We start from the raw sequence: 27,805 nt of genomic DNA on the forward strand, positions 1-27,805 counted from the left end.
CACCCACCATACCCACAAACTCTGCCCCACAAATCCCACAACCACACCCTCACACATACTCCACAAACACTGCACCCACCCACGCCCTCCCCCACATCCCCCACAAACCTCACACCCCTCCCCACATGCAATCACCTAAACACACACTTGTGTGCCTCTGCAAGGAGCCTGCTCACTGCTATGCACACACACCCCACCACACACATGTACACCCCACCCCCACAACCAGCCACCCTCCCTCTCCACACACCCAACAAACCCCATGCCTACCTACACACATCCAAACACATCCACACATCTCCACAAAGACCCCCCACAACCCCCCATACCCACCCACCCACATCCATACCCCCACACCCTCCCACATACACCCACAACCCCCCACAAACCCCATACCCACCCACCCATTCCCTCCTCACTCCTCCACACCTCCCACAATAGACAAGAGTAAGACTTTATTTTGAGCTATTATGCAACTACCTCTGTATACATGATGCAAACACACACAGATCAGGACAAAAACATCTTTTTAAAATTAAATTAAAATATGTTACTGTGGATGTTAGATTTTTAGTATAGAAGGTGGGGGGGGGTGGTGTTCTGGTTCCAAGATAGCAAATGCCCTTCCCAAAAAGAGTTCTTCCGGGGCAAGGGCAGGGACTTCTGGTGACAAGGTCAGGGGCTAGGGGCTAGGAGCAGGGACTTTGGGTACCAAGATGGTGATTGGGGGCAGGGCACCTGTCAAGGGGAGGGGCTACCTTTGCAGAGCTAGATAGCTCACCAAAACTCATGAAGCAGCCCTCCAGCTGAAATAATTGCCCACCCCTAGGATAGCGGGTGTCCTCCACACTCAAGAGAAGTGGCATTCAGGTTAGGTCAGGAGGAGGGAAATCTTCTTTCATAAGTACCTGGTTGAACTTCTTGCAGAAGAGCCAGTTCTCTTTTGCAACAGATCTTTTAAATGTCTGTACAGCTCTCTTTTTATGTGAGCAGAAAGGCTTATGGACAAAGAATGTACAATATTACTTACTTGGGATCTGTGTATATCAACAGTTGCATAATTGCCCTGAGCAATCCATCTAGCTGTATTGGATAGTTTCAGTCCAGTACCTGCCAAATTAATGCTGAACTGTCCCTGTCAAGAAAAAAGAAGACAAAGCGCATACTTTGTGTAAAAATTTTAAAATACTCAATATCAGAAAATCAACAAATATTTCTTAGGGCTTTTCTGCACAAGGACAAGCAAGGAAGTTAACTAAAGATGTAAATTTAAAAAAGGATTCGTTGAATACAAGCTTCCCTAGACACTCACAATTAAAGTGGCCTAAATGCATTTTTGCATCATTCACTTGGGAAGTGAGGTAAGCTAAAATGAATTAAGGTCATATTCATTCTGAATAAAAATATCCACACAAGAGTTTAGCACTACTTCAACAACCTATTTTAATAATTGATTCAGATCAACTTTCCTAGATGTCCTTATATGAACACTGCATTATAAACTTAGGTTTCAGTACCTACTGAACATTGTACTCTTGAAGTAAGTGACCCTAAGAGCGTCTATGCTGACACGATTAATTATTTTACTATACTTAGTTTGTTTCTTGAATCTGAGAATAAATGAACATGTTTATCTCTAGTCTGGTAGATAACACTATATTATTAGATAGATAACACAATATTATTAGATTTGTGATTTCCTACATGATTTTAAATAGAAATTGACTAAGACAAAAGCAAAAAGATGTGGTGTTCAGTTTAGAGTAGAAGATTCAGAAGTTCTGGTATATATAAAAAATAATCAAACATCTTTAATCAAGAGAAATGGATTGAAATCTAATACGAACATATTTTATTGGGATATATCAAGTATTTTTTTATATGAGAAAGGTGGGGAAACAACACTAGAAAATAAAAATAATTGCACAATTATAAATAATTAATTATGCCATATCAAAAAAGAAATTACAATAATTATCTGATACTAGTTCCAGTGAGCAAGCTAAATGTTTTGGGAACAATTTCCATTTTATCTGCACTGGTCTGCTTATTACCTTATTAAACATTGGAAGATTTCATTTTATTTTCTATATTACAGATGTGACACCTATAATTATTAATGAGGCTTACTTTCTTGAGGGATAAATGATTAAAATAGTGTTCCAAACTTTTAGACGTTAGAGAAATTGGGTTGACCACACTCAGTTACAAATAAACCTTCTTTCATCCATACATCACTTTTGCCTTTTGCAAGTGCACTGATCTTCACTCTTTTCTTACTGTGAAGGTCTCATTTCCCTGCTTACATAAAATTAACACCACAGGTACAGAAAATATTAAGCAAAATCCATTATTTAATGCAATCTTTTGCACTGAAAACAATTTCAAAATATTACATTCATCTCAGATTCTTCACAAAAGCAAATATAAATTTAAAAATAAAAAGATGGACATGACAAACACAAGTTTATTAATATGAGAGCAAGTAAAATATTCAAAGCTGGAAACTGCTGCTTTTTTCATCTTTGAAAAACAAACCATGGCATGAAAACAATTTACAGAAATTGGCTACACAACATATAAAGCAGTGTTATGTAGGAATATTGATCAGATTTTAACAGATTCTTTTCTTCCATTTTTCTGAGCAGGGACAGGAAAATTCCCCCACTGGGAATCTGGACGGGCCCAGGGGAGGTGCAGCCAGGCTCAGAGTCAGTGATAACCTAGTCAGGGAACTTCTGGAGAGACTAGACATGTTCAGATCAGCAGGTCCTGACTATCTCCACCCCAGAGTGCTGAGGGAATTGGCAGAGATCATTGCAGGACCCCTGGCACAACTTTATGAGCACTTGTGGTGCTCTGGCAAAGAGCCAGAGGACTGGAAAAGGGCCAATGTGGTCCCCATTTTCAAAAAAGGGAGGGAAGAGGACACAGGAAACTATAGGTCCATTAGTCTTACCTTCATACAAGGGACCAGTAGGGGAGATTATGCTTAGGGGCAATCAACATGGGTTCATTAGAGGCAGGTCCTCTCAAACCAACCTGGTGGCCTTCTATGACCAGGTCCCAAAAGCCTTGGACACAGGTGTCATGGTGGACATAGTCTTTCTGGACTTTAGGAAGCCTTTCAACACTGTCTCTTACCGCATCCTCGTTAAAAAATTAGGCAACTGTGGTCTCGATGGCTACAGTCAGATGGGTCACTAATTGGGTCGAGGACTGCACTCAGAGTGATGGTGGATGGGTCATTTTTGACCTGGAGGGACGTGGGCAGTGGGGTCCCCCAGGGCTCAGTCTTCCGGCCCGCACTGTTCAATATCTTCATTGGCAACTTGGACAAGGGGGTGAAAAGCACCTTGTTCAAGTTCACAGATGACACTAACATGTGGGGAGAAGTGAGCATGCTAGAAGAGAGGGACAGGCTACAACTAGATCTGGACAGGTTACAGAGGTGGGAGGATGAGAATAGGATGGGTTTCAATACTGACAAGTGCAAGGTGTTGCACCTGCGGAGGAAGAAACAGCACCATACCTACAGGCAGTGGAACTCCCTTTTTGTCAGCACAGAGGCAGAAAAGGATCTTGGAGTCACTATTAATTCCAAGATGAACATGGGCCGCCAATGTGGGGACGCGGTCAGGAAGGCTAACGGCACCCTGTCATGCATCCATAAATGCATCAAGAGCAGGTACAAGGAGATGATACTCCTCCTCTGTGTGACATTGGTCAGGCTGCAGTTGGAGTACTGCATCTAGTTCTGGATGCCGCACTTCAGGGGGGATGTGGATAGCATCAAGAGGGTCCAGAGGAGGGCCACTCGCATGAGCAGGGGGCAACAAGGTATGCCCTATGAGGAGAGGCTATGGGACCTGAACCTGTCCAGCCTCCACAAGAGAAGGCTGAGAGGGGATCTGGTGGCCACCTACAGACTTGCCAAGGGGGACTAGCAGGCAATGGGAGAGTCCCTGCTCCCCCAAACACTACCAGGAGCAACAAGAAATAACGGCCATAAGCTGACTGAGAGTAGATTCAGGCTGGACAGCAGGAGGCACTACTTCATGGTCAGGATGGCTAGGAGCTGGAACCAACTTCCAAGGGACATGGTGCTTACCCCTACCCTGGGGGTCTTCAAAAGGAGGCTAGACAATCACCTCCATGTCATTTGACCCCAGCAAACTTTCCTGCCCATGGCAGGGGGTTGGACTTGATGTTCTGCTTAGGTCCCTTCTGACCCTACCTAATATGAAACTATGAAGTGTCATGAAATAAGAGCTAGCTCCACAGTGACTATTTGCCATTTTAGGAGCCTATGCCTGACATTTAAGGCACTGCTCAGATTCTTGGGTGCCATCTAACTTAGTAGATCCTAAATTTCCCTGTGTCTAAGTTTCTGCCAGTGTGCACATACAGAACTTCACAGATCCTCATATTTAAGTTTTACCAAAAATAAATCCCATGCAAAGTGCTATAGTTATTCAGATGGGGCTGTTTTTGCTTTGCTGTTCTCATGATATATATAAACCATCCAAACTTTGCTTCCAGTATTAACAGAGATGCTTAAAATCTTTAATGAAAACTCAATTGTATATTGTTCAGGTTTCATATAAGTTATTTTCTGTATAGTGCTATGCATATTTAGCACCCAGATACTCAGTTATGCTGACACACATTGATATGTATGGGGAAGGTGGCACTCTGAGTACCAAATGAAGTGGAAGACATTTCTTTTATGACAAAAAGCATCTGGAGAAAATTCATACAAATGATATCAACCTATTCCATAGTCCTATTCTATACTTATTTCATAAAGTGATTTTATCTGCAGTGATGTCATGTTATAGCAATAAATGAAAATAGCTTATACAGATGCCAGAGCTGCTGTCTGTCATGCATTATGTTCAGGTTTAGGATTCAAAAGACTGAGTGTGAAGGAAGTGATGCATGCCCATGGAAAGAAACCAGGAGCATTCATTTTAGTATACCTCCCATAGATGTGTACTTGCATCTAAAAATATGTCCGTCCTTAGCTGACTCATTTTCCAACCATTACTATGGATCACATTCCTACTGGCACAAATAAATATAACTGAATGGAGTTATGCACACTGATAACAGTATTGGATTAAGCCATAGAGCATTTTTTTATTTTTTAGTATTTAGCATGCTGAACCTATCCACAGGATGTTTTTGTGATTAGGCTAAGAGGCATAATGTGCAAAGAATGTGCCAAGAGCAGTTCTTTCTCATCCTTCCCCCTTTAGGCAGCATGAAGGAGCAGCAGCAGCCATGTATATCATGGAAAGGCATTATGGGAACTGCAGTTCTCTGTAGTGACAGAGTTTGCTGCTGCTGGAAGAAAACTCACCCCATTTCTTTTTTTTTTTTTTTGCTGCCATGTTGGGAGGACAAAAAATTGCTGATTATAGGGTCATTTCTCCCCTTCCCCCAGCAGCAGTGAACTCCACTGCTGCTCTACAAGACTATAATTTCCAGAGTGGCTTGTACTCCATGACACATACCGCCTGTGCTACTGCAATGTCTCCATTGCTGGGAAGTGCACATGAAGCAGGTAATGAGAGTGAGGTGGCCCCCCTCACAGAACACTTTCTCACTTGCCCATCTTATGTTATGCTACTGAGGCTAACAGATGATATTTGGCACCCTTCTGCACCTGAGACTGCTGGACTTCTGTTTGCTTTCTTCACGGTGCTTTCCAGTGTCATTCATGAGTTCCCCAGTTTATAAAGGCTATCCCAAATACTTGTTGGGAAGCTTTTATTTTTTTTTTTTTGCTGAGCAGTTAGTGGCTGGCTAATGTTGACATCTACATCTCAGCTCTGCCCCTCTTTGTGTAAGTGAATATTTTGTGCCACATAAATCATGACAGAGAAAATAGAGAGAGATGATGTTTCTACCCCAAAGGGGATCTAAAGAAAGGGGAAAGAAAGAGAAGGGCTAGGAAAAGAGACTTCTTATGGGGTCACAGAAAAGGAAAGCTTCAGGAGCACTGTTGGTATATACTATATGCATGGCTGTCCCTGGGGGGGGGCAAATCGAGGTGACTGCCCTGGGCCCTGCACTTTGTGGGGCCCCGCAGAGCCACGTGGAGAGGCCACAGTGACTCCACACTGCTGCCGGCTTCACGGCCAGCTGGCCAGCCAGCCAGCCACTCAGCAGTCCACCCCCCCCGCCAATCCACTGCTGAATTCAGCATGGCCAGCTGCTTGGCACACCCCTCCCCTGCTGCTGAATCTGCTGCCGGCTTCCTTGCACCCAGGGGTGGGGCCTTGCACAGGCTGATTTGCCCCAGGCCCCACACCCTACTTGGGTTGTCTCTGTCTATATGGTTCATATCAAATGCTGGAGAGAGAGACAGACAGACAGATAGACACGATTGCATCTACTAACTAAAATTTATATTAAAATAGATGATTTCTTGTACACTTTTTGGGAGAAAACCCCAGTAAATACCTGTGGGCATCTGGCAGCACTATAGCAATCTCCACCTGTCGCAAAAGGAACAGCTCTTCCATATATAGTCTGAGCAAAGAGAAGGTCTGTAGCTAGTAAACAAACATGACAATTATTCAGTATTAAAGCAAGTCAGTGTGGAAGCACATGAGCTTGAGTCTCTTATCCTGGGGCAAGTATGATGGAGTAGTGTCAAATCAGATATAGATTCCCTGGAACAACGGTAGGATTAGGAGGGGGAAGACTTCTGGGATGCTGGAGAACTGAGTCACACCCTATAGTGTTAACTGCATAGGTGCTACACGCAGCACTGGGAAACATCACGCTGCCAAGAAGTTCCTGTTTAAAAGATGTGGTTTTGCCATGTTTTCACTGTTGCTTACTACTTGAACAGCTGTATGCTTGTGTTTTTGCAGTGCTAAAAAAGCATGTGTAGCATTACAAATGTAATGCCTGTCCATTGCCTTAGAGACTAAATGGTTCAGAGGAGGAGAATCTGTCACAGACAACAACCTATCTTCACCCTAGGAACAATCTATTAATTTTTACAACCTACTTTGTCTAATGCTAAGAATGGACCATTTGTAGCATCTGATGAAATAGGCTGCAACCTTGGAAAACTCATGCTTCTTTAGGCCACCCAATATCTAAGGGCATAGGCAACAACTCTGTGGATGCTCCGGAGCTTAAGCACCCACGCAAAAAAATTAGCAGGCGCTCAGCACCCACAAAACCACACTTGCAGATGTTAAAAAAACCAAAAAAACACCAAAACGAACAAAAAACCCACTTTACTGGAAGCAGCAGTGTGTTACTTCTACCTGGCTCTGCAATGTCTATATAGATTGGGCAATTAAGTGGGACTTTTTGGTGCTTTTAGCTAAAGCTGATTCAATCAGCTATAAGATAAAAGCACTGCTGAAGTGACTGAACTTTAGAGATGCTGCAGAGCTGGGTAAAAGAAAAATGCTGCTTCTTCTGGGCATGCATGGGGCTTGACATAGGAACACACTGAATTAAAAGTAAAGTGCTGTGGGTTTTTTTATTTTTTGAAGTCTGCAAGCACCCAGTGGCAAAAAACAAAGTTGGCACTTAGGTATAAGGGGCCACCCTGCCTTACCTTCAGTCTGACTTCAGGGTAATGAGGCTAACCACCTCTGTACCAATTTAGAAAAAAATTAAAAAGCAGGAGCTTTGACAGGCCCCTCAACAATATTTCTGGATTTAAAAAAAACAAAAACAAATTCATGTGACCTCCAACACATAACTATTTTCTATGATATTTCTGTTCTTGACAAATACAGATACACAGCTTCCACTATTTGAAAATTATGCATGAGTATGTAAGACTCCCATGAAAGTTCAAGGTTTGAACCTCTGAAGCTATGTATGATATTTCCATTAAAATTTAGAAGGGGGTGCGGGTTGTATATAAATGGCATAATTGGTTTTTAAGTGTGCATTTACAGTAGTTACTGCCAGTTCAAATTCTGAAAGAGGCTTCTTATATCATTATATTCCTGTAATAATACATAAATACTTACTTTTAATTTGCAAAGAGATTATGTCAACTCTTATTTTGCTAAAAACAGTGTAGCCAGCTGCAAGGTAGTCATTTCTGCACTCACAATCCTGCCTTCTGCTGCCATTGAAAGGGCACTCATATGGATTTTGTAACCTAGAAGAGAATACGTTAGTTTGTAGTCTCTATTCTTACTTCTAATATGTAGTACCAGGTTGATGAACAATCAAATCATTATATTTTACTGACAGAATATCATACAACTGCTGAACAGTAAGACTTTCATCTACTTTGGGCCAACTGCAGCCTTAGAATAATCCAATATCTCTTCTGTTGAAATCATAAAATATTGGAATGCTCAGTTACTGCAGGCGCATACAAATTTCTAATGATATTACTATGACTACATTTCCAGGACTGTGTTTTCCCAAAGAAAAGCTGCTTTTTATTTTCGAGGAATGGACATAGAATTTAAGGTCAGAAATCCACCAACTTTGAAAATAAGTCTTTTGTACCTGTATGCATATACTTCAGAAAAGTTGTCTGCTTCACCTTTAGCCAATGTTACATATTCTTTGGGATTCTCTGACTGCATGCCCCAACAATATATCTAAAAAAGAAAATACAGCATATTAGCATGTTTTTTAATATAAAAATAAATTTTGTTTCACACAAATATCCCATCATATAAATTAGCAGCAATACCTTTATCATTCTTCCTTTTACGTTAAGTAAATATTCACCATCTTTTTTAAGTCTTTTCTTAATTTGGATTTCTCTGCAGCTGATGAGAGTCTCACCTTAAAATGAGTGAATAAACCATATCAACATTTTGTTGGCAGAGTCGCATTATAGCAATTACTTGGCAAATCATTGTGCTTCAAAAGTAATTATAGGTTTTTGTCTATAAAAACAATCAGAGAGAGCATCTAGTCTCTTACATTCTTTTGCATGACAGATTTTCCTCGATGCTGGTTTTAAACGTGAAAGACACAAGTCACTGGATAATCCATTTTCAGTCATGCATTCTACTCTTCTTTCTTTTATCCCCGCTCCACAAAACACTGAGCACTATAAACAGATAACAACCAAAAGTTATTTCATAAGAAAATAATCATTAAAATTAATATCTGTAAATTTGTTCTGATGAATTTTGTTTTTGAGAAAACTATGGTGTTTTAGCTTGCACATTAACACTCACCTTGCTCCATTTCCCCACTTTCCAAGTAGCTGTGTGTGAACATCCCCTGACATCACATTTATAAATGTGATGGGAAGGTATTACTGGGCATTCTCGATATGCTACAGGTCGAAGACCAAAGGCACGATTATTCCGAATAGCATGGATTCCAACACAATATGTGATCCTCTGCCGGTAATCAAGTGCACAGCTGGACGAACACTGAAATAAGACCCCACAGACAAAAATATATGTATTTTGTGAGAGAATTTTTCTAGCGCTAATGGAAAGACAAACCTGACCCTCTTTTCTATGGGAGTATACAGCTTAGTAGCCCATACTCCCAGATATGCCATCTAACAGAGCCTAGCGGTGATCAAGCGGAGTACAGAAGAGAAGCTCAATGTTAGCTATGCATACAGGATCTCTGGACCCCTTGTGGGAGCTATGCCACCTCCCATTCCCATACAGCCACTTCCTGACAGCAAAGCCCACACTGGTTCCTAAGAGAGAGCATCTGCTGTTACCCTCTCACAGTTCAGGTTTGGATGGAACCAGGGGAAGAGCACATTAACTTTTGGGCTTTGAACTAAGCTCCAGGAGAGGTTCCTTGCTATTTAAAAAAGGAATTTATTATTTGGTTATTCGATTTTATATGCCACTCTCCCCAAAAAAGGTTCAGGCAATAAAAAAGCTAAAATATAAGATAGATAAAATATGAATATAGAAGAGTGCATAAACAATACTGGTGGTAAAGACCAAACCATTGTTCCCTAACTATTAGTCACATTCTTCAGATGGGTAGTCAGGGAATTGCCAGTGGATAATGGTAAAAATCTGTGAAATGCTTCAGCACCTGCAAAGAAGTAGGAGCCATCTAGAGCGGAGAAAGAAAGAGCTTTCTGCTGATGACATATCATTCTCATATGTCATATTACTCATTCACTTTATCTACTTCAGCCTGCTCCAGAGAAGTGCTATATAAAGGTGGTAAGGAACTAGTGGAATGGACTTTTTAATAGAGGTGCACCAATATATCAGTTGCACATGGGATTAGCACCGATAAAAGGGAAATTTACATTATCACCTATTGGCTTTTTTTTTTTTGTCCGTGTAGCTGATAGTATTCACCAGTAAATGTAATTAATTATGCCTTCTGGCCATGGCCCCCAGACACTGCGTGCATGTACATGGCTGTACGTGACTAGGTAGAGCAGCTCCATGCAGGTAAGTGTGTGGAGGGGAAGCGGCATTGGGGGGCAGGCAGATCAAGGCCCCCATAGTGAGGGAGGGAGTGGGGCAGGGGAAGGAGCTTGGGCTGGGGGCACTGCCCAGCCAGGGTAGTGAATGGGCCCTAGGGCCAGGAGTGGAATGGAGCTGTGGGCGGTTCATCCAGGGAGTATGGGGGTTGGGTCCCTGTCACTGCATGCACCCCCAAGGAGAGGCATGGGGGGCATATGCCCCCCAGACTTGTGCATGTGGCAGATGTGGGCTGCCTGCTGTGGGCTTGGGGCTCTCCACTCTGATGCATTTCCCTCAGGAGCCTTTCACCAGTTGTGTGTCTGCTGGCTGCCTACCTGACAGCAGTGGGAGCAGTGAGTTGTGCTCCCCTGCCAGGTGCAGGGGCAGATTAATGCATGGGCCTGAGGGGCTTGGGCCCAGGGGTCCCTGCCAATCAGGTGCCCCCTGGGGTACCAGGGGCAGCACAGCCCAGGCAGGCATCCTGGCCAGGGATACCTGGGGCAGGAAGCACAGTCCTCCTCCCCTCCAGCTGGGCCAGGGCCAGAGGCTAGGGGTGGGCATGGGGCTCCATGTGGGTGGTGGTAACTTCCCAGGGATGCCTATTGCCAGGAGACCCCATGGGCAGCCCCACTTCTACTCTCCATCATCTGTGGGTGGCTTCCAGCACCAGTGCTGCTGGGACAGGATGGGAAGTGAGAGCCCTCCCCTGCTGAGGCCGGCAGAGGGGTGGCACAGAGCCCATGTCCCTAGCTCCAGCCCCAACCTGTCCTGCAGTGCTGGGGGATCACAGACCCAGCTGTGTGAGACCCACTGTGTGAAGAGGTTGGGCTGGGTTGGGGATGCGGCTGCCTTCATCTCAGAAGTGGTCATGCCCCCTGGCTCAACCCAGATGTGTCAAGAAGGCTGGGTGGGCCCAGCCACAGCCTCCTGGTGGGCACAGAGGGAACCTGCCCTCTTCTGGTGAGGAGCCTGCAATTTTTCTTTTTGCCCCAGGCCCCAGTAAATCTTAATCTGTCACTGGCTGGGCAGGCAGCGGATATGTGGTTGGCATGGGGCTCTCAGGCCAAAGGCAGCAGAGCAGAGAGCCTGGAGTCCATAGTGGGCAGCCCACATCCACCCTTACTTAGCTCAGCTCTGCCCTACTTAAAAGTGTCCCCACACTTAAAAAACAGTGGTGGCAGCACTTGAACTAAAGCTTGTTTGATGAGCTTTAGTTCAAGCACCTCTGCAGCCATTTTTAAGCACCAGGACACTGGCCCCCTGGATGAGCCACCCATGGCTCTGTCCTGCTCCACGCCCAAGCCCCAGGTCCCATTCACCACCCTGGCCCCAGCCCCTGCTCCACTTCCTCCTTCACTGTGAGGGCCTCGATCTGCCCCCTCCACACGTCTTCTTTCCCTCATGCCCCTTCTCCTCCACAGACTTGCCTGCAGAGAGCTGCTCTCCACGCTGCCCAGCTGCACACCTGTAAATTGGTTATCAGATCGGTATCAACCACTACGGCTGGTTAATAATCAGCTATTAGCATCGGTCAAAAAAATCTTTATTGGTGCACCCCTACTTTGTAACCTTCATTGCTTGCATTCCCACCCCAGGCTTAATCAGTTCCCAGTGGGTACATCACACATGTGCTTTACTGTGGAGTTGACTAATTAGGTTCAAAGTAAAGTGTCACTATCTACATAGTTCTTAAGGGCTGGAAGGGACCTTACATATCACTGGGTCCAGCCCTCCTTTGCAGGAAAGTCTGCTGGGGTCAGATGACCCCAGCAAGATGGCTGTCAAGAGGCTTTCTGAAGATCACCAGGGTGGGTACCACCTCTGGGGGAAGCCTGTTCCAAACTCTCGGTACTTGATTTGTAAAGAAGTTTTTCCTTATGTCTAGCCGGAAGCAATCTTTAATCAGCTTGTGCCCATTATTTATTAGCCTTCCCTGGCGGGCCTTGGTGAACACATGCTCTCCCAGGCCCTGATGTATGCCTCTGATATACTTATAGGCTGCCATCAAGTCCCCTCTGACTCTTCCCTTCTCCAGGCTGAACAGTCCCATGTCTTTTAGCCTCTTCTCATATGACCTGGTTTCTAGACCTCTAATCATGTGTGTGGCCCTCCTTTGGAATCTCTCAAGTTTCTTCACATCCTTCCTGAAGTGTGGCACCCAGAACTGGATGCAGAACTCCAGCTGCAGTCTTACCAAGGCCAACTAGAGTGGGATGATGACATCTTTAACCTTGCTTGAGGTTCCTTGGTAGTGTTTGATTAGCTTTGCCAACAACAGCATCGCATTGCTTACTCATTTTGTTGTCTATCATGACACCCAGGTCTCATTCAGAAGAGGTTCTAGCAAGCATAGCACTGCCAAGCTTGTAAGTGTGCTGTGAATTATTTCTCCCCAGATAGAGCACTTTACATTTCTCCGTATTAAATGACATCAGGTTGAGGTTCGCCCACGTCAAAAGCATGTCCAGTTTGGCCTATATTGCCAGCCTGTCTTCAAGCATGACCATGCTCCTCCATTGTTTGATGTCATCAGCAAACTTTGCTAGTTCACTTTTAATAACCAAATCTAAATCATTAATGAACATGTTGAAAAGCACTGGTCCAGGTACCGAACCCTGAGGGATGCCACTGGTTACCTTCCGCCATGATGACTCAGTTCCATAATCAATATTTTTTGGGTCTTACCATGGACCGTAAAGTAGTTGAGGCTACATTTTTCCAATTTTTTTATGAGGACTTCAAGAGAGACCAAGTCAAAGAACTTTTTGAAGTCAGGTATATGATATCAACCTCATTTCCCCCACTCAGGTGGCGAGTAACCTGATCACAGAAGGAAATTAGGTTGGTCTGGCATGACCTGCCCTTAATGAAGCCATGTTGGCTATTCTTCAGAATACTGCCTTCTGCTAGCCTGTCTGTAATGGATTCTTTGATAATTTTCTCCAGAATTTTACCAGGGATTGAGCTCAAACTGACTGGCCAGTAATTGTCCAGGTCCTCCTTCCTCCCTTTCTTAAAAATAGGCACCGCATTGGCCTTCTTCCACTCTTCTGGGACCTCTTGCAAGTGCCACAAGTCTTCAAATAACTTTGTCAATGGTCATGCAATGACATCAGCCCGTTCTTCTAGCAGCCTCCAGTGTAATTCATCTGACTCTGTTGACTTGTAGATATTTAGCCTTTGTAGGTGCTCTCCCACAACATCTATGCCAACAATGGCGGAGGGGGGGGTCACCCCCACCATGACAATCCTGTATCTTGTCAAGCAGGCTAAAACCCTTGGACTGGTGGAATACCGATGTGAAGTATTCATTCAGGAGTTTGGTTTTGCCCTGAGTGTTGGTTATCAGCCATCCCATTTCATTCATCATATGCTTCCCTTATTTTTTCTCCAACTTCATATATATCTAAAGAAAGAGTTTTTGTTGTCCTTGATTCTGGTTGCCAATCTGTATTCAGTTTGTGCTTTTGCTGTCCTGACCTGCTCCCTATAGGTGCAGGCTGTTGCTGAGTATTTCTCTTTAGTAGTTATTTCTAACTTCCATCCTATGTAGGCTTCCCATTTTAATTTCACGATGTCCATGACTTCCCTATTGAGCCAAGGGGGTCTCCCAGCCCTTTTGCTTCCTTTTTTATGAAAGGGAATGGACTTCCTTTGAGCTTTTAGGATCATGTTCTTGAGGAATGACCACTATTCTTGTACCCCCTTCCTCATCGGACAATGCTCCTGCAGGGCCACATCAACCAATCTCCTAAGTTGGCAGAAGTTGGCTTTCCTAAAATCAAGGATTTCTACTTTACTAGCCAATTTCTCTGACTTACAGCGGATGGAGAAAGTAATCATCTCATGGTTACTGTCACCCAGTTTCCATTTGATCCTCAGGTTGCTCACTAGATTGTCCCCTTTGGCCAGAATCAAGTCTAGGAGTGCCTTGCTCTGGATTGGCCTGTAGACTTCTTGTTAGAGCTCCTCAACTCAAGTGAGAAATCTTTGTGAGTGACTGGATCTAGCCGAGTGCTCATCCCATGAGATGTCTGGATAGTTGAAGTCACCTATGACAATCATGCTCTGAGAGCACAGCCAGTTCTCCAGAGAATTCCTGGTTGAGCTGTTCCTCTTGGTTTGAAGGTCTGTAATGAACTCCTATGGTCAAATCCCCTTCCCCATGTTCTCCCTGTATCTTGACCCAGAGGGTCTCAAGTTGCCCTCCTTTGTTTCTAATCTTCACTTCTAGGCAGATGTAATGTTCCTTCACATAGAGAGCAACTCCACCGCCCTTCTACCCAACATGATCCCTCCTATATAGAGGGATCATGCCTGTAGTCCAACCATATGCCTGTGGTCCAACCATAGGTGCAGTCCCACCAGCTCTCTATGATCCCTATGAAATTGTACTGGTTGTTGGTTAGTAGGAGGGCCAGTTCCTCCTGCTTGTTTCCCATACTTCTGGTGTTACAGGGTGACTACAGGGAACTAAGCCTGACATTGGAGGCTCTAGGCTTTTGGGTGAGCTGTGGAATAACCTGTCCATTGCCTGGTGTCAGAGAAAGCTTCCTATTGTACCCTGGGATGCTGGTTTTGAGGTTGTCATTTTCAGGCTTGTGCTAGTGGTTGATGGCCCATCCCCCGGCAATCTCAGTTTAAAGCCCTACCCAGGAGATCCACCATTCTAGCTGAGAAAAGTTTCTTCCTCTTTGGCGTGAGGTGAATGCCACCCTTTCCCAACAGGGTGAAGTCCCAGAGGTGTGTGCCATAGTTGAAGAAACTGAAGCCCTCACAATAGCACCAACACCAGAGTCTTCTGTTTACTTCTTCTATGTATCTATACCTCCTGTACCTATGACCTACATCCAGAAGGACTGAAGAGAAAACTACCTGCACTTCTGACCCCTTGACCACAGCCCCCAGAGCCCTGTAGTCTCTCATGACCCAGCTAGGATTGTTCCTGGCCATGTCATTGATGCCCACATAGATGAGGAGAATGGGGTAGTGCTTGGAGGGCCAGACAAATTTTGGGGTCCTTTCAGCTACATCCCAGATGCAAGCCCCTGGGAAGCAGCAGATGTAACAGATTAGAGGCTCGGGGTGGCAGACCACTCCCTCAGTTCCCCTCAGGAGGGAGCTGTGCACCACAATGACCTTGTTTCTCTTCTTTGTGGGGGCTGGCTGCCTTCCTTCCTCCACAGCTGGTGCTTCTATGGATGACTCTGCTGGTACTGTGAGAAGTGCATACCTGTTTCTCAGTTCCAGGGGAGGAGTAACCTTGGTGCTGCATGCCTTGGGTCCAGAAATGACCGTCTTCCAGGCAACTCCAGAATGGGATTCTAGGTCGGTCTCCTTGTTGGCTAATGGGCTTGTGTGCTCTTGCCTCTATGTTCTTCAGGTGAAGGGCCTGGTAGTGATCATCAGTCTCCTGCTTGTGGGCCCTGATGGTGGGAAGCCTGCTCACCTCTGCCTGGAGCTCCCTCAACTGGCACTCTAGAGACCTCACTCGGGAGCACACCCCACAAACAGGGGTGCCCTTGCTCTCGTTCCCAGATGCTGGCAGTCATGCCAGGCAGCCCCCAAAGCCTGAAGCCATAGGCTCTGTCTGGGTGGAGGCCAGAACCATGGGCTCCATCTGGGTGGAGTCCTCAGCGGTGCGAGGTAGAGAGGGGGATGGAGCATGAGCTGGGGCCAAGACAGGAAGCCGTGGGGTAGGACACATCCCCACCATTGTATGGTAATAGACTATGCTACTACCCATGAACTGTCCTAGGAACTGGCCTGAGAACTGCCTGCAAACTGCTTACCTTGTTTGCAGTCCCTGTTCATGGCACCCTGGTTGCCTGGGGAGGTCTGGCCCAGGCAGCAATCATTTACCAATCGCTCAACAATCAGCAATCACTCCCAGCTTCTCAGAGTACATGCCCCAAACACACATAGCCCACCAAACAAACACTCAGAAAAACCAAAGGCACAGGTAGCTGGGTCACTTACCTTCCCTGGCCAGGATTTGGTGCCTGGCTTCTCTCTTTCCTCCTCTTGCCCCCAGCAACTGCTTGCAAACTGCTTACCTTGTTTGCAGTCCCTGTTCACTGGCTCCCTGGTAACAGGCTCCCTGGTCACCCAACTAGCACATGAGTGTTGGTATTAGGGTGTAGTAGATTAATTAGCTGCCAATATTATTGGGGAAAGTACTAGCTTATGGTGGAGTCATCTACTCCACTGAAATGCACATGTAGACAGTGACAGGGGCTAGCTGGAACACAAAGGTGCTAGCCCTACTTTTTAGCATCCTTATGCCCCAGCTAGCCCCTCTGCCACCACCTGGAGCCTGTGACTGACCATCCGAGCATGCTGTCAGCCCGGGGCTGCTTTGCCGCAGCTCGAAGTGCTGCTGTCCCAGGCACATGTATAGACACTGCACCTGGGAGCAGTTGACTGGTTGAAACAGCTCTGGAGTTTATCACTGAGCATTAATTTCACATGTAGATGCACCCAGTATAGTACAAGGTGCAGTAGAAGGTTGCTTATTTACTGCTACTTTAGTCCCACCCATCAGTGCTTTAACACAGCTCAAACATCAATTATCAGCAATGTTCCTCCTACTCAGAGCAACTCCCTTATTTTAGCAGCAGCTCACACTAAAATTAGATATAGTTTATTACTGAAAGTCTAATCCCCATAATCCTTGCAAAAGTCACGGGACATGACCACTCAGGACCACAATACTGGAGTCACAACAAGAACTTATGCCCGAGATAAATGTTCCACTTGGAAAAAGTTTGGATAATTCTGGTTTGAACTAAAATACCACCTTTTTATACACAATGTATTCTTTATACTGGTATAATACATTTTGATGAATAAAGTGAGATAAAAATTCTGATAGCAATACAATTCATTTACCTGTGATAACTCTCCGGTCATCACAATATAATTACAGGGAGAAAGCGAACATTTCTTGGCTGATGGAGGCTTTGTGATAGGATCACAGAAACTTTCATTCACTTCAATTTTGTTTTCATCCACACACTTGACCTTCCGACGTGTTTCTTTTTTTCTACATGATGTTGAGCACTGAGTAGGACAAAAACACATTATCCATTTGAACTGTTTCTAGAACAAATCTATTTATGAAATAAAACCTTGAAACAGAATTTTTTAGTGATGTTTGTTCTGTATATCAGCATGGAATATGTCTGGACTCCAGACAATTAATTTTGTTTGCAAAGTTCAGATACCAGCACTACACTGAAAAAAGTCAGCTAAAACTTCAAAATGACAAAATGTCAGACCAGAATAATGGGTGAGTGAAAATGACTATGTTGTGTAAAAGAACAGGAAGCAAAAAGCATTTCAATTAACATATTTATTTACATACCACATTCATCTTGTCCCCTGAAAATTAGCCATTGAAAACTGGGTTGTATACCTTGATCAAGGAGACTGATTCTGAACAGTTCGGTTAAAAGCAAAATCTTGTCTTCATTCTGCCTTCCAAAAACAAGATTTTTTTTTTTTTATTTGGGTGGCATGCAATTAAATACGGCAACATGGAGCAGATAACTTAGTCTTTAGAAAAAATATATTGAAAAACATGAGGTTATAAAGAAATCTTGATGAACTGACTAAATGCTACTTTAATAAAAATTGTGTAGAAGTGCACCACGGACAGAGACAGCCCAATGCATGCTGCTGGTCAGAAAAATCCAATCTCAAACACAAACGTGTAAGTGTCCCCAGAGTAGAATACATATGAGCAAGCACATGCAGACCCACCATTTCTACAGGAGATACAGTATAGTATTCCAGGATTGTGAAAGAACAGGCAGGGCAAGAATTTAAACAATAGAACTTCAAACAAATAGTAACAAAGATATGGAATATGTTATCAGGAATAGCCAGTAATACAAAAGCATTTCTGCTTGTAATAGAGAGCTCTGAATACCTAGACAGAAAATAGAAATGTTTGGTGTGAAAGGAAAATCCACATTCACTCTTCAAGTATGTGTATTTCCTGTTAAAAGCAATCAGTGTTCTAAGCATTTCTGAACTGTGTATAGAATTTCTACAACTTCTATCTAGTATATCACATTTATAACCATTTTACGTAATATACTGTGAGGCCATAAGGTGCCAGGGTCATAGCACTCTCAATACTAACCAGTATCATTACCTGCAATATAATGGAGAGGTAAATTCAAAAGATAAATCAGCCTGTATTGCACTCCAAAGCAACATGTTCCCATAGCTAAATGTTCTATAGTACCCAAGGTATTTAGCTGAGGCATCTCCATGTTACACTGAATGGGCTCCAATATCATTGATATTTCTTCATACATGTACCACAGCTGCTCCCGGATGTTTTCTGATTTATCATTAAAATTAGGGCCAGAGGATTGGATAACTGTCACCACTTGAACTCACTGAGTCCCCCAAATCAAAGACCTCATTACATTCTCTAATATATTTAGCGATGTTTGTATGCTGTTCCAAGGTCTCCAGGTGGTAGCCATTTGTTAGTGTAAAATTCTGATGAGCAGATTAGTGTGCAGAGTAACAGGTGTTGTTTGTGTCATTAAGCAAAAAAACCTAGAAAAATAGCCAGTCTTCTGCATACTCTTGTACAATATAGAAGTCTGAATACTGAAATTGGTCTGCTGCCTGAAAGCCTTGCCTTCCAAAGAGTCCATGAATTCTGTTATGAGATCCTTTGCAAAGGGTGTAAACAAAACTAACATTTATTAAGAGACCAAAGTCTTTGAACAGTGAAGTTACATGTCAAATATTTTTAGAAGACCTTCACAAGTCTTTGATTTTAAAAGCCAATCATATAGATAGGGGCATACAAACAAGTTCTTTCTGCTCAGATACACTGTTACAAGTGACAGGACTTTTAACCACCCTGCAGGCCATAAACAGACTCAATATTTCTGGGTCTACCTGATTCTCCTAGCTCTTTTGGTACCTCCTCTATTTCTCCTGATAGGTTCAGGGATAACATTTTCAATACCAAACACTCACTCATGAAAGGAATCTCTGAACAGAAATGGTGTTTGGGGGAGGTTGGGTGGAGGTAAGGTATTGAGCTAAATGGAATACTCCATTTATGTAATTTCCTGTATCCACTCTCTGATGTTACTCATTTCTGCCTATCCACAAAAAGGAGTCTGTTTTAAGAAAATAAAATCAGTGGGTAGGATAAGTGTAAATCAGAGCACACATCTTGACCTTCACATCATGGCTGAGGTAGAAGCTGGTTGCTGCTTCTCTCTCACATACTGTCAGAACGACTTCCTAATCTTCTGAAACCAATTGCTGTTGATTACATGCTTTCTTTTGAGGAAATAATAAAGCTGATTGTTCATGATCTCTGAACATTAGGATTGAAAATCTGGCAGAAGGAATCAGGCCAATGATTTTGCCTACTACCTTTTTTAGGTTTATATGATCTTAAAACTTCCTTAATAATTCATCTGTTGTGTTGCTAAACAGCTTATTTCTTTCAAAAATAACATTTTAAGCCTTGTTTCAACTGAAATTGCAGGTAACCTTAACCAGAAATGGTGACAGATGATGACACTACTCAGGTTAACTATTTACCAACTAAGAGCAGACTTTGCCACATTTTGACCTTTTATTAAAACCAATTAGCTGATTTGTGCCAGCCCTCCAATTACTCTTGGATTGACCTAGTCAGTATCCCATACATGAAGTTGGTAAGGTGTATATTGTAGTTCAATACTCTGACACTAAGAGCAGGTGAAAAAACTACTCTTCGTCTTTTGACAGCCAAATGTTTTCCTTCATTGTCATAAGGAATGAGATGGGTCTTACCATTGCTATAACTATTGCTAGCCAGTTGCCACCTTACCACCAGAGGAAAGAGAAATATCCATATGGCTGATATCAGCTTTTTAGAAACAGGTTGAGAAGAAGTGGATATTCCATACAGATTTGGCAGATGGTAGGTGCCAGAGGGTAACTTTAAAATTACTACTTCCTATTTTTCCCCCACCATCTTGCAAAATTATAGAGAATTTTTGAAGTTATTCCAATATTATATGATTCTTGTTCAATTAGTTGCTGGTACTCCACTGAAGAAATTAATTCCTTTTCTTGTTCAGAAATAGTACCAGGTATCTACTAATCTACTGACATTCTTTGTTGGGCATCAACAAGCCCATGGATTGGGATGATCCAGCTGATGTAGTGTATCTGGACTTCACAAAAAGATTTTGACCAATTCTTTCAACAATGACTCTTAAGGTAATGAGGCTGTCATGGAACTAGCAGAAAGGTCCACTTGTGGATCAGGAAGTAGTTAAGGTACAGGAAGCAAAGAGTATGTTTATCTCGGTTCTCACAATGGAGGGAGGTAAGCATCGGGATTTCCCACGTAAGTCTTGCTGGAACATTGATTAGTACGGCCATTGATTAATATGTATCAGTACATAAAGGCTTTGAGCATTGACCAGTGTAGGCCTCACTAGAGCCATGACTGATACATGAACTAATACAAGATACACAGTACTGCCAGGAAAGGAAATCAGGTACCTTAAGCACCAGAGGGTGCAATACTTGTATGATAAAGGAAGAACAGGAATACACAAATCAGGATGCATGGCACGTGCAGGGTGGCCTGAGATGCCAATGGAATAATACATGGCTTTTTCAAATTGAAAGGTCATACTTACATCTTGCCATTTATCTGCCAGCCACTGGTACTGCATGCAGGATGGCAGCCAACAGTGTCTCTTGCTATGGGGCTGTGTATCCTGGCTACACATTGCTTCATTCACTTGACCCCTGCCCTTCAGCCTACAGTAGACCTCCCTTTGTTGAATTCCCTCCCCGCAGGTCACAGAGCACTAAAAGAGGGGGGGAAAAAATCAAAGACAACATGAAACAAGGTACTCATCAAAATGTTATATAATTTTCCATTACTTCATGTCACTGATAAACCAGTGTTTGCATACTACCAGTATTACACATATATAGTTTCTATTGGTTTTGATCACATAATTTACAATGTTTATTTAAACCTTCTTCACTTTATGTTTGAAAATGTATTATCAAACTGTAAAATTACAATTAAAATACATCTTAAATAATAAAATTAATAAGTTTTACAGAGTAAAGACTCTGATTTTCTAAAGACTTATGGTCTTTGGGAAACTTTACAGGTGCTCTGGGGTGGAGGATTTGCTTAGAGCAGTTCTCAGGAGCCACTCTAATTAAAGTGACCTAGTGCCTTGTGTACTCAGCTTCCAACAGTTCAAAATGGTGTTGAGAGAGCTCTAAGTAAAGTTTGTACAATGTGTTTTAGTTAAAGTGCCCCTGCCTCCATTTTGAAGTGTGCAGATGCTGAATACACAAAACACTGAGGCTGCTAGAGCATACTAATTAGAGTCAATTAATTGAGTCTGCTGTGATGCATTGTAATTACAGTGTGTCGGAGCAGGCATCCTGCATGTCTACCGGCACCTTTTGTGATTCTGTAACTTAAGTCACAATGGGAAGAGTCACTATTCACACATACAAAGTTCAACATATGCATAGGACTTTCCAAAGTCAGGCCTACATATACCTTATACATATACATATATACATATACATATACCCCAGGGACTGTCATTCCTAAAGCGAGTAATCCTTTGGGCGCAGAAGGCAATCCCATTGTGCATGAAAGAGGGCAAAAGGGCCAAGAAACCCTCTTGGCTGAACAGGGAAATCCAGGAAAGCCTAGGAGCAAAAAAAGAGGCATACAGGTTGTGGAAGCAGGGGGTAGCTAGCAAGGAGGAGTATACCTCCTTGGCTCGCATTTGCAGGGAGTCAGTTAGAAAGGCCAAAGCTGCAATCGAACTTAGGCTGGCAATGAAAATTAAAGACAACAAAAAGTCCTTCTACAGGTATATAGGGAGCAAAAAGAAGGTGCAGGGTAACATAGGACCCCTACAGGGCAGATTAGGGCTATTGATGACAGATAGGAGGGACAAAGCTGAGCTCTTCAATGTGTTTTTTTGCTTCCATATTCCTGAACACAGATCAGGACAAATCTCCCAATTGGTTTATACGCGAGCCCAGGAGGGAAACCAGGCCACTAACTGTTAATGCCGACTTAGTGAAGGGACACTTGGAGGGGCTGAATGTGTTTAATTTGGCAGGCCTGGATGATCTTCATTCAAGGGTGCTGAAGGAATTGGCTAGTGTCATAGCAAAACCACTGGCATAGTTGTTTGAGCACTCATGGTTCTCTGGTCAGGTCCCAGAGGATTGGAAAAGGACCAATGTGGTCCCTATTTTCAAGAAGGGGAGGAAGGAGGATCCGAGTAACTACAGGCTAGTTAGCCCCACCTCTGTCCTTGGGAAAACCTTTGAAAAAATTAGTAAGGATCACATTTGTGGGAGTTCAGCAGGAAAAATAATGCTGAAGGGCAACCAGCATGGGTTCATAACAGGTAAATCCTGCCTGACTAACCTTGTGTCTTTTTATGACAGGGTCACAAAATGGGGACGAGGTAGATGTAATCTACCTGGATTTTAAGAAGGCCTTCGATACGGTATCTCATCCTATCCTCATAAATAAACTGAGTGGCTGTGATGTGGATGATTACATGGTCAAGTGGATGGCAAATTAGCTAATGGGATGCACCCAGAGTGTGGTGATTGATGAGTTGGCATTGACCTGGAAAGATATGGGCAGTGGAGTTCCCCAAGGTTCAATCCTTGGACGAGTGCTGTTCAATGTCTTCACTGTTGACCTGGAGAGCACTCTGTCCAAATTTGTGGATGACACGAAATTATAGGATAAAGTAAACACACTAGTGGGCAGGGAACAAATCCAGGCAGATCTGGGCAGGTTGGAGAAGTGGGCAGAACAGAATAGGATGCAATTCAACAAGGAAAAATGCCAAGTGCTGCACCTAGGAAGAAGAAATTACCGATACACTTACAGGCTGGGGGGATGACCTTCTAAGCAGTACTGTAGCAGAAAGGGATCTCAGAGTCATAGTTGACTCCAAAATGAACATGAGTCATCAGTGTGCTGAAGTGATCAGTAAAGCTAACCACACTTTATCTTGTATTAACGAGTGCATCACAAACAGGTCCAGGGAGGTTATACTTCCCCTCTATGTGGAACTGCTGAGGCCACAGCTGAAGTACTGCATCCAGTTTTGGGTGCTGTACTTCAAGAAGGATGTGGATAACCTTGAGAGGGTCCAGAGGAGGGCCACTCATATGGTTAGGGGTCTACAGGTAAGGCTCTACGAGGAGAGATTGCGGAACCTGACTTTCTTTAGCCTCCACAAGGGAAGACTGAAAGGTGATCTTGTGGTTGTCTACAAATTAATCGGGGGGAACAGCAAGGGAAAGGAGATGCTCTATTTACCAGGACACCTCTTGGAGTAACTAGGAACAATACACAAACTGACAGAGAGCAGATTCAGGTTAGACATCAGGAAGAACTTCTTTACAGTAAGGGTTACCAGAATCTGAAATGGGCTTCTAAGGGAGGAGGTGCTCTTCCCGAACTTGAGGGTCTTTAAGAGGAGACTGGACAAGCACCTGGCTGGGGTCATCTGACCCCAGCACTCTTTCCTGCCTGGGACAGGGGGTCAGACTCAGTGATCTGCTGAGGTCCCTTCTGACCCTAATATCTATGAATATATACATATATAACATCTCTGAAACATCAGATGTCTCCATTTATTTTTTAGAGAATGATGTATAAAACATTTGGAGGTGTAAACATTTATGATTATTCATTATTAGGTCACACTAAAAGTAGAATATGGTGCTATGAAAGAAACAATTGTCAGTATTACTACTTAATTAGAGATATTGTTTGCACCAACTATAAGGTAGAAACTATGTCTTATTCCAGCAATGTTGCATCCAGATCCTGGGGTGCTTTTATTGAGCTGTTTCACTGAAATGGGATAGCCAACACAGAACATAAACTTTTCTCTTAAAGGGATACACTTAATTTTGCTCAATTCTTTAAAGATTACGGGTATGCTGTTGTCGTTAAATGCATGAACTGTAATTGGAGCTCTTCAAAATTATAGAAAACCGGACACTTGGGGTGCCTGGAGATGTGCAGGACATCTGCTCTGACACACTGTAATTACAGCATGTTGGAGCACACTCGATTCATTGAATTTACTGGAGGGTGCTAATTAGCATGCTCCAGCAGCCTTGGTGTCCCATGTATTCACACATCCCCGCCTTTCAAAATGGTGGTGGAAGCACTTTAACTAAAGCTCTTCAAAACCCCCGCCCAGGAGCACTTGTAAAGATGCCCCTGATGCAAATTGCGACAAGATGACATTGATGACATCTTTTTTTAAATTTTGTAATTAAATATACTAACATTTTCTTAAATTATGATGCTGTGTGATAAAGTCTAACATATTCATTTTAAGCTCAAATGCCAGTATCTATTTTATTTCTTTATTTATTTTGTGGATACATAGTACATCAGCTATAGTATATTCCTCCCAAAGAAAATGGGAACACAACACAAAATGATCACCATTTTAAAAAGTTAAAACTAATGGTTATAACATCGAGATGTTATATAATATCTGAGATGTAGCCATTTAGAGACATTATGTTTTTCTAGGCTTAATCCCTACTACAAGCATCACTATATACCTGTGGGCATTTATAGTCCTAAGTAAAATTGGCTCCAGTCCAAATTAACTAATCCTCATTCTATGGGGATTAAAATTAATGCAGACTAGGGCAGGCCAAATTAGGCAATTTAAACTGTATTAATTAAAATGTATAAATGGCATTGCTTTTAGGAAAAACAGTCCTTAGGAACTCAGATAAGCATTGCAAACATCAATCCCCTCAAGAGAAAATGAGTTGGGGTTTCTGCAACGTAACAGAGGCTATCAGGCACAAAGTAACACCTGGTGATACTAAGCACTTGAAGCTGCATATCACATACTTCAATTACTAAGCCAAGAACACTTCTGTCCTATCATACAATCCCTTCCACCAAGTTATCAAGTTTCATCTTTAAGCTAGCCCAATACTTTGATTGGAAGACCATCCCAAAACTTTACATCTCCAATGCTTGGAAACTATTTCCCTTTTGAAAGGTCTTGATCTAATCAAGCATTCTTCTCTTTGTTAACTGTTTGTCTGCTACTTCTGAGAATTTCTCTTTTCTTCAATTTCAAAGCTCTCCACACTGTTTTTAATCATTGCTCTGCTTGCTTCTGCCCTCAGACCTACTAAAGAATGCTTTGCATTTGAAAGTGTGTCCAAGTCTATCCCAATGATGCAGTTAGTTCAATTAAAGGCACTACCCAAAACAATCTGTGCCTCTCACATATTTCCTGGACCATCACAGATACAACGTCACTCCAACATTAGAAACCTCTTTCTAATTATTGATCTAAATGTGTTTGTGACCAAAGGACTTTAAGCCTGTCATGAGATGAAAGTGGAAGCAGATCTCCAACAGTCACTTTTCTTAGTTTCCACTTAGTAGATTATGAGGAACAAAAGAATTTTAAAGATAGGTAAAGGGGGTAGCAGATGGGACAGTACTGCTCGTTCTTACTGCCATGCACAGGTAGACAGAACTGGGGGCATTTGCAACCACCTTGCATTTATGCCCCCAGGACAGAGACATGAGACCATGTCTGTGCAGGTACAACTCCAATGAACACTGATATTCATAAAGTTCTGAGGCTGACTGCCTAGTGGGACCCATGCTGAAATAAATATTTAATTACTTTCATTAATGCCATTTTAAAAAAGTTAACGTAATCCTAGACTTCAGACATGATTATTAAGAATAAGTACATGTTTCAGATATGCACATATTCTTCTGTTATAACAGGAAATAGTAAACAATTGAAAAGGTTCTACTCCTACATTTCACGTTGTCATTGGTCCTGCATAGTTGTGGTATGGGGCAGAATGGCAGTCACTATAGGTATTCATTCACATGTCAGTCTAAGTAGCACGTGCATGTTCTCATTGTTCATTCTCTGTACTCGTTCTCTGTTCATTCTCTCTCCCCTCCACACCTTGCTGGGCTTCCCCAGGTTGCATCTGCTCTTTGCTCTCCTTAGCACCCTCTTTGGTGCACTGGACTTTGGCTTCTCTAAGACTGTGCATACTTTCTCTATCCTGTATCAAGTGGCCAAAGGGAAGCATGACCTAACTTGACCAGTTTCCCAGTGGCCCAGGCCAAGATGATGACTCTGAAAAGCCACAGATAAACCATCTTGCTGGGGCCATCTGTGACAATGTCCTATAATGTCTTACAACGCTGACATTTTCTGGTTCAGGTGTATTTCTCCTTTCAATTTGGATAATTCATCTTGCAAGAAAATGTAGACTAGTTTGTGTCATGCTGGGTCATCAAGGGGCCATTCTGCAAGGTGGAAGATGGATGGCTAGCTCTAACTGTGTAATCCCATGAATGGTGTTGGGGGAAGGGGATTCCTTTAACTGGTAATACAGGTGTTTTGCACATGACAAGTGGCTCATGTTCAGGGCCTGGGTAGAAGAGGGACATACACTATGTACTTTCACCTTTTGCTTTTAACTTTCTTATACTACAGTATTATAAATTAACAATAATTAATAAAATCTCTCTCTTTTCTTCTCTATTTCTCCCTCTCATGCACACAGGCAGAGGAAAAGATGTTCTTTAATGATTCATCTAATTACTTCCATCCAATCTTTTCCAGACTTCAGCAACCACTAAATCATATGAAGCAATTCTTCTACCTTCCCTGCATCTGTATTTCCTTTTAAGATACCCAGTCCTTCATAGTTATATACCCAGCAGAGTTCCTGAAATGTCCACTTTTTAAAGAGAGATAAATAACTCTATGCAATTTGAATAGGAAAGGCACATCCCACAGTCTTTTTATTCATTTTATTTGAAAATCCCAGATGCAAAGTTGAAGGTTTTATTTTCCAGACACTTTTGTAACAGTCATTAACTTTTCTGGGGTCTAAATGTAAGTATGAGGACAGAAGATTCTATATAGTAAATTTTGTTTATTTGGAGTATCCATCATCATCCAGTGATCATCAGGTAGATTGCAATTAACTTCAGACAACAACAAAGAGAGAAATTGGTAAAATGAAGTTTGTCCCTTTATAATTCTTTTAAAAATATTTTTGGTTTTAGTATATCAAACCATTAGGATAATACCTTTAATTATATTCTATTACGAGAAAAGTACTGAAATTAAATTATTTATGGTGAATAATTATATTGTAGTAATGCTGTTATTCAGTAAAACATATTTTCACCAAGGTGCATGACTAGGGTAGACTTGCCAAAGATGACTCAAACTATCTCAATTTAAGGTGCAAAACAAAACATCTATTAACACTCAAGCAATAAAACATTTTATAGT

At 42.7% G+C, this 27,805-nt stretch overlaps 1 protein-coding gene across 1 annotated transcript in view; it reads right to left on the bottom strand.

Moving 5' to 3' along the window:
* ADAMTS20 (ADAM metallopeptidase with thrombospondin type 1 motif 20) overlaps nucleotides 1–27,805 on the bottom strand; it is a 257,040-nt gene that overhangs the window by 9,154 nt on the left and 220,081 nt on the right. The window contains exons 30-38 of the mRNA XM_019515771.1: nucleotides 21,098–21,271; nucleotides 17,307–17,477; nucleotides 9,195–9,395; nucleotides 8,935–9,064; nucleotides 8,699–8,793; nucleotides 8,509–8,603; nucleotides 8,016–8,149; nucleotides 6,472–6,563; nucleotides 1,031–1,135 (exon numbers count right to left, since the gene is read on the bottom strand). Coding sequence (XP_019371316.1) covers nucleotides 1,031–1,135; nucleotides 6,472–6,563; nucleotides 8,016–8,149; nucleotides 8,509–8,603; nucleotides 8,699–8,793; nucleotides 8,935–9,064; nucleotides 9,195–9,395; nucleotides 17,307–17,477; nucleotides 21,098–21,271 — 1,197 coding nt within the window. The remainder of the gene's footprint in view (nucleotides 1–1,030; nucleotides 1,136–6,471; nucleotides 6,564–8,015; nucleotides 8,150–8,508; nucleotides 8,604–8,698; nucleotides 8,794–8,934; nucleotides 9,065–9,194; nucleotides 9,396–17,306; nucleotides 17,478–21,097; nucleotides 21,272–27,805) is intronic.

Source organism: Gavialis gangeticus, unplaced genomic scaffold (genome assembly GCF_001723915.1).
Source record: "Gavialis gangeticus isolate Ggan-Ray unplaced genomic scaffold, GavGan_comp1, whole genome shotgun sequence".
Taxonomy (NCBI): Eukaryota; Metazoa; Chordata; order Crocodylia; family Gavialidae; genus Gavialis; species Gavialis gangeticus.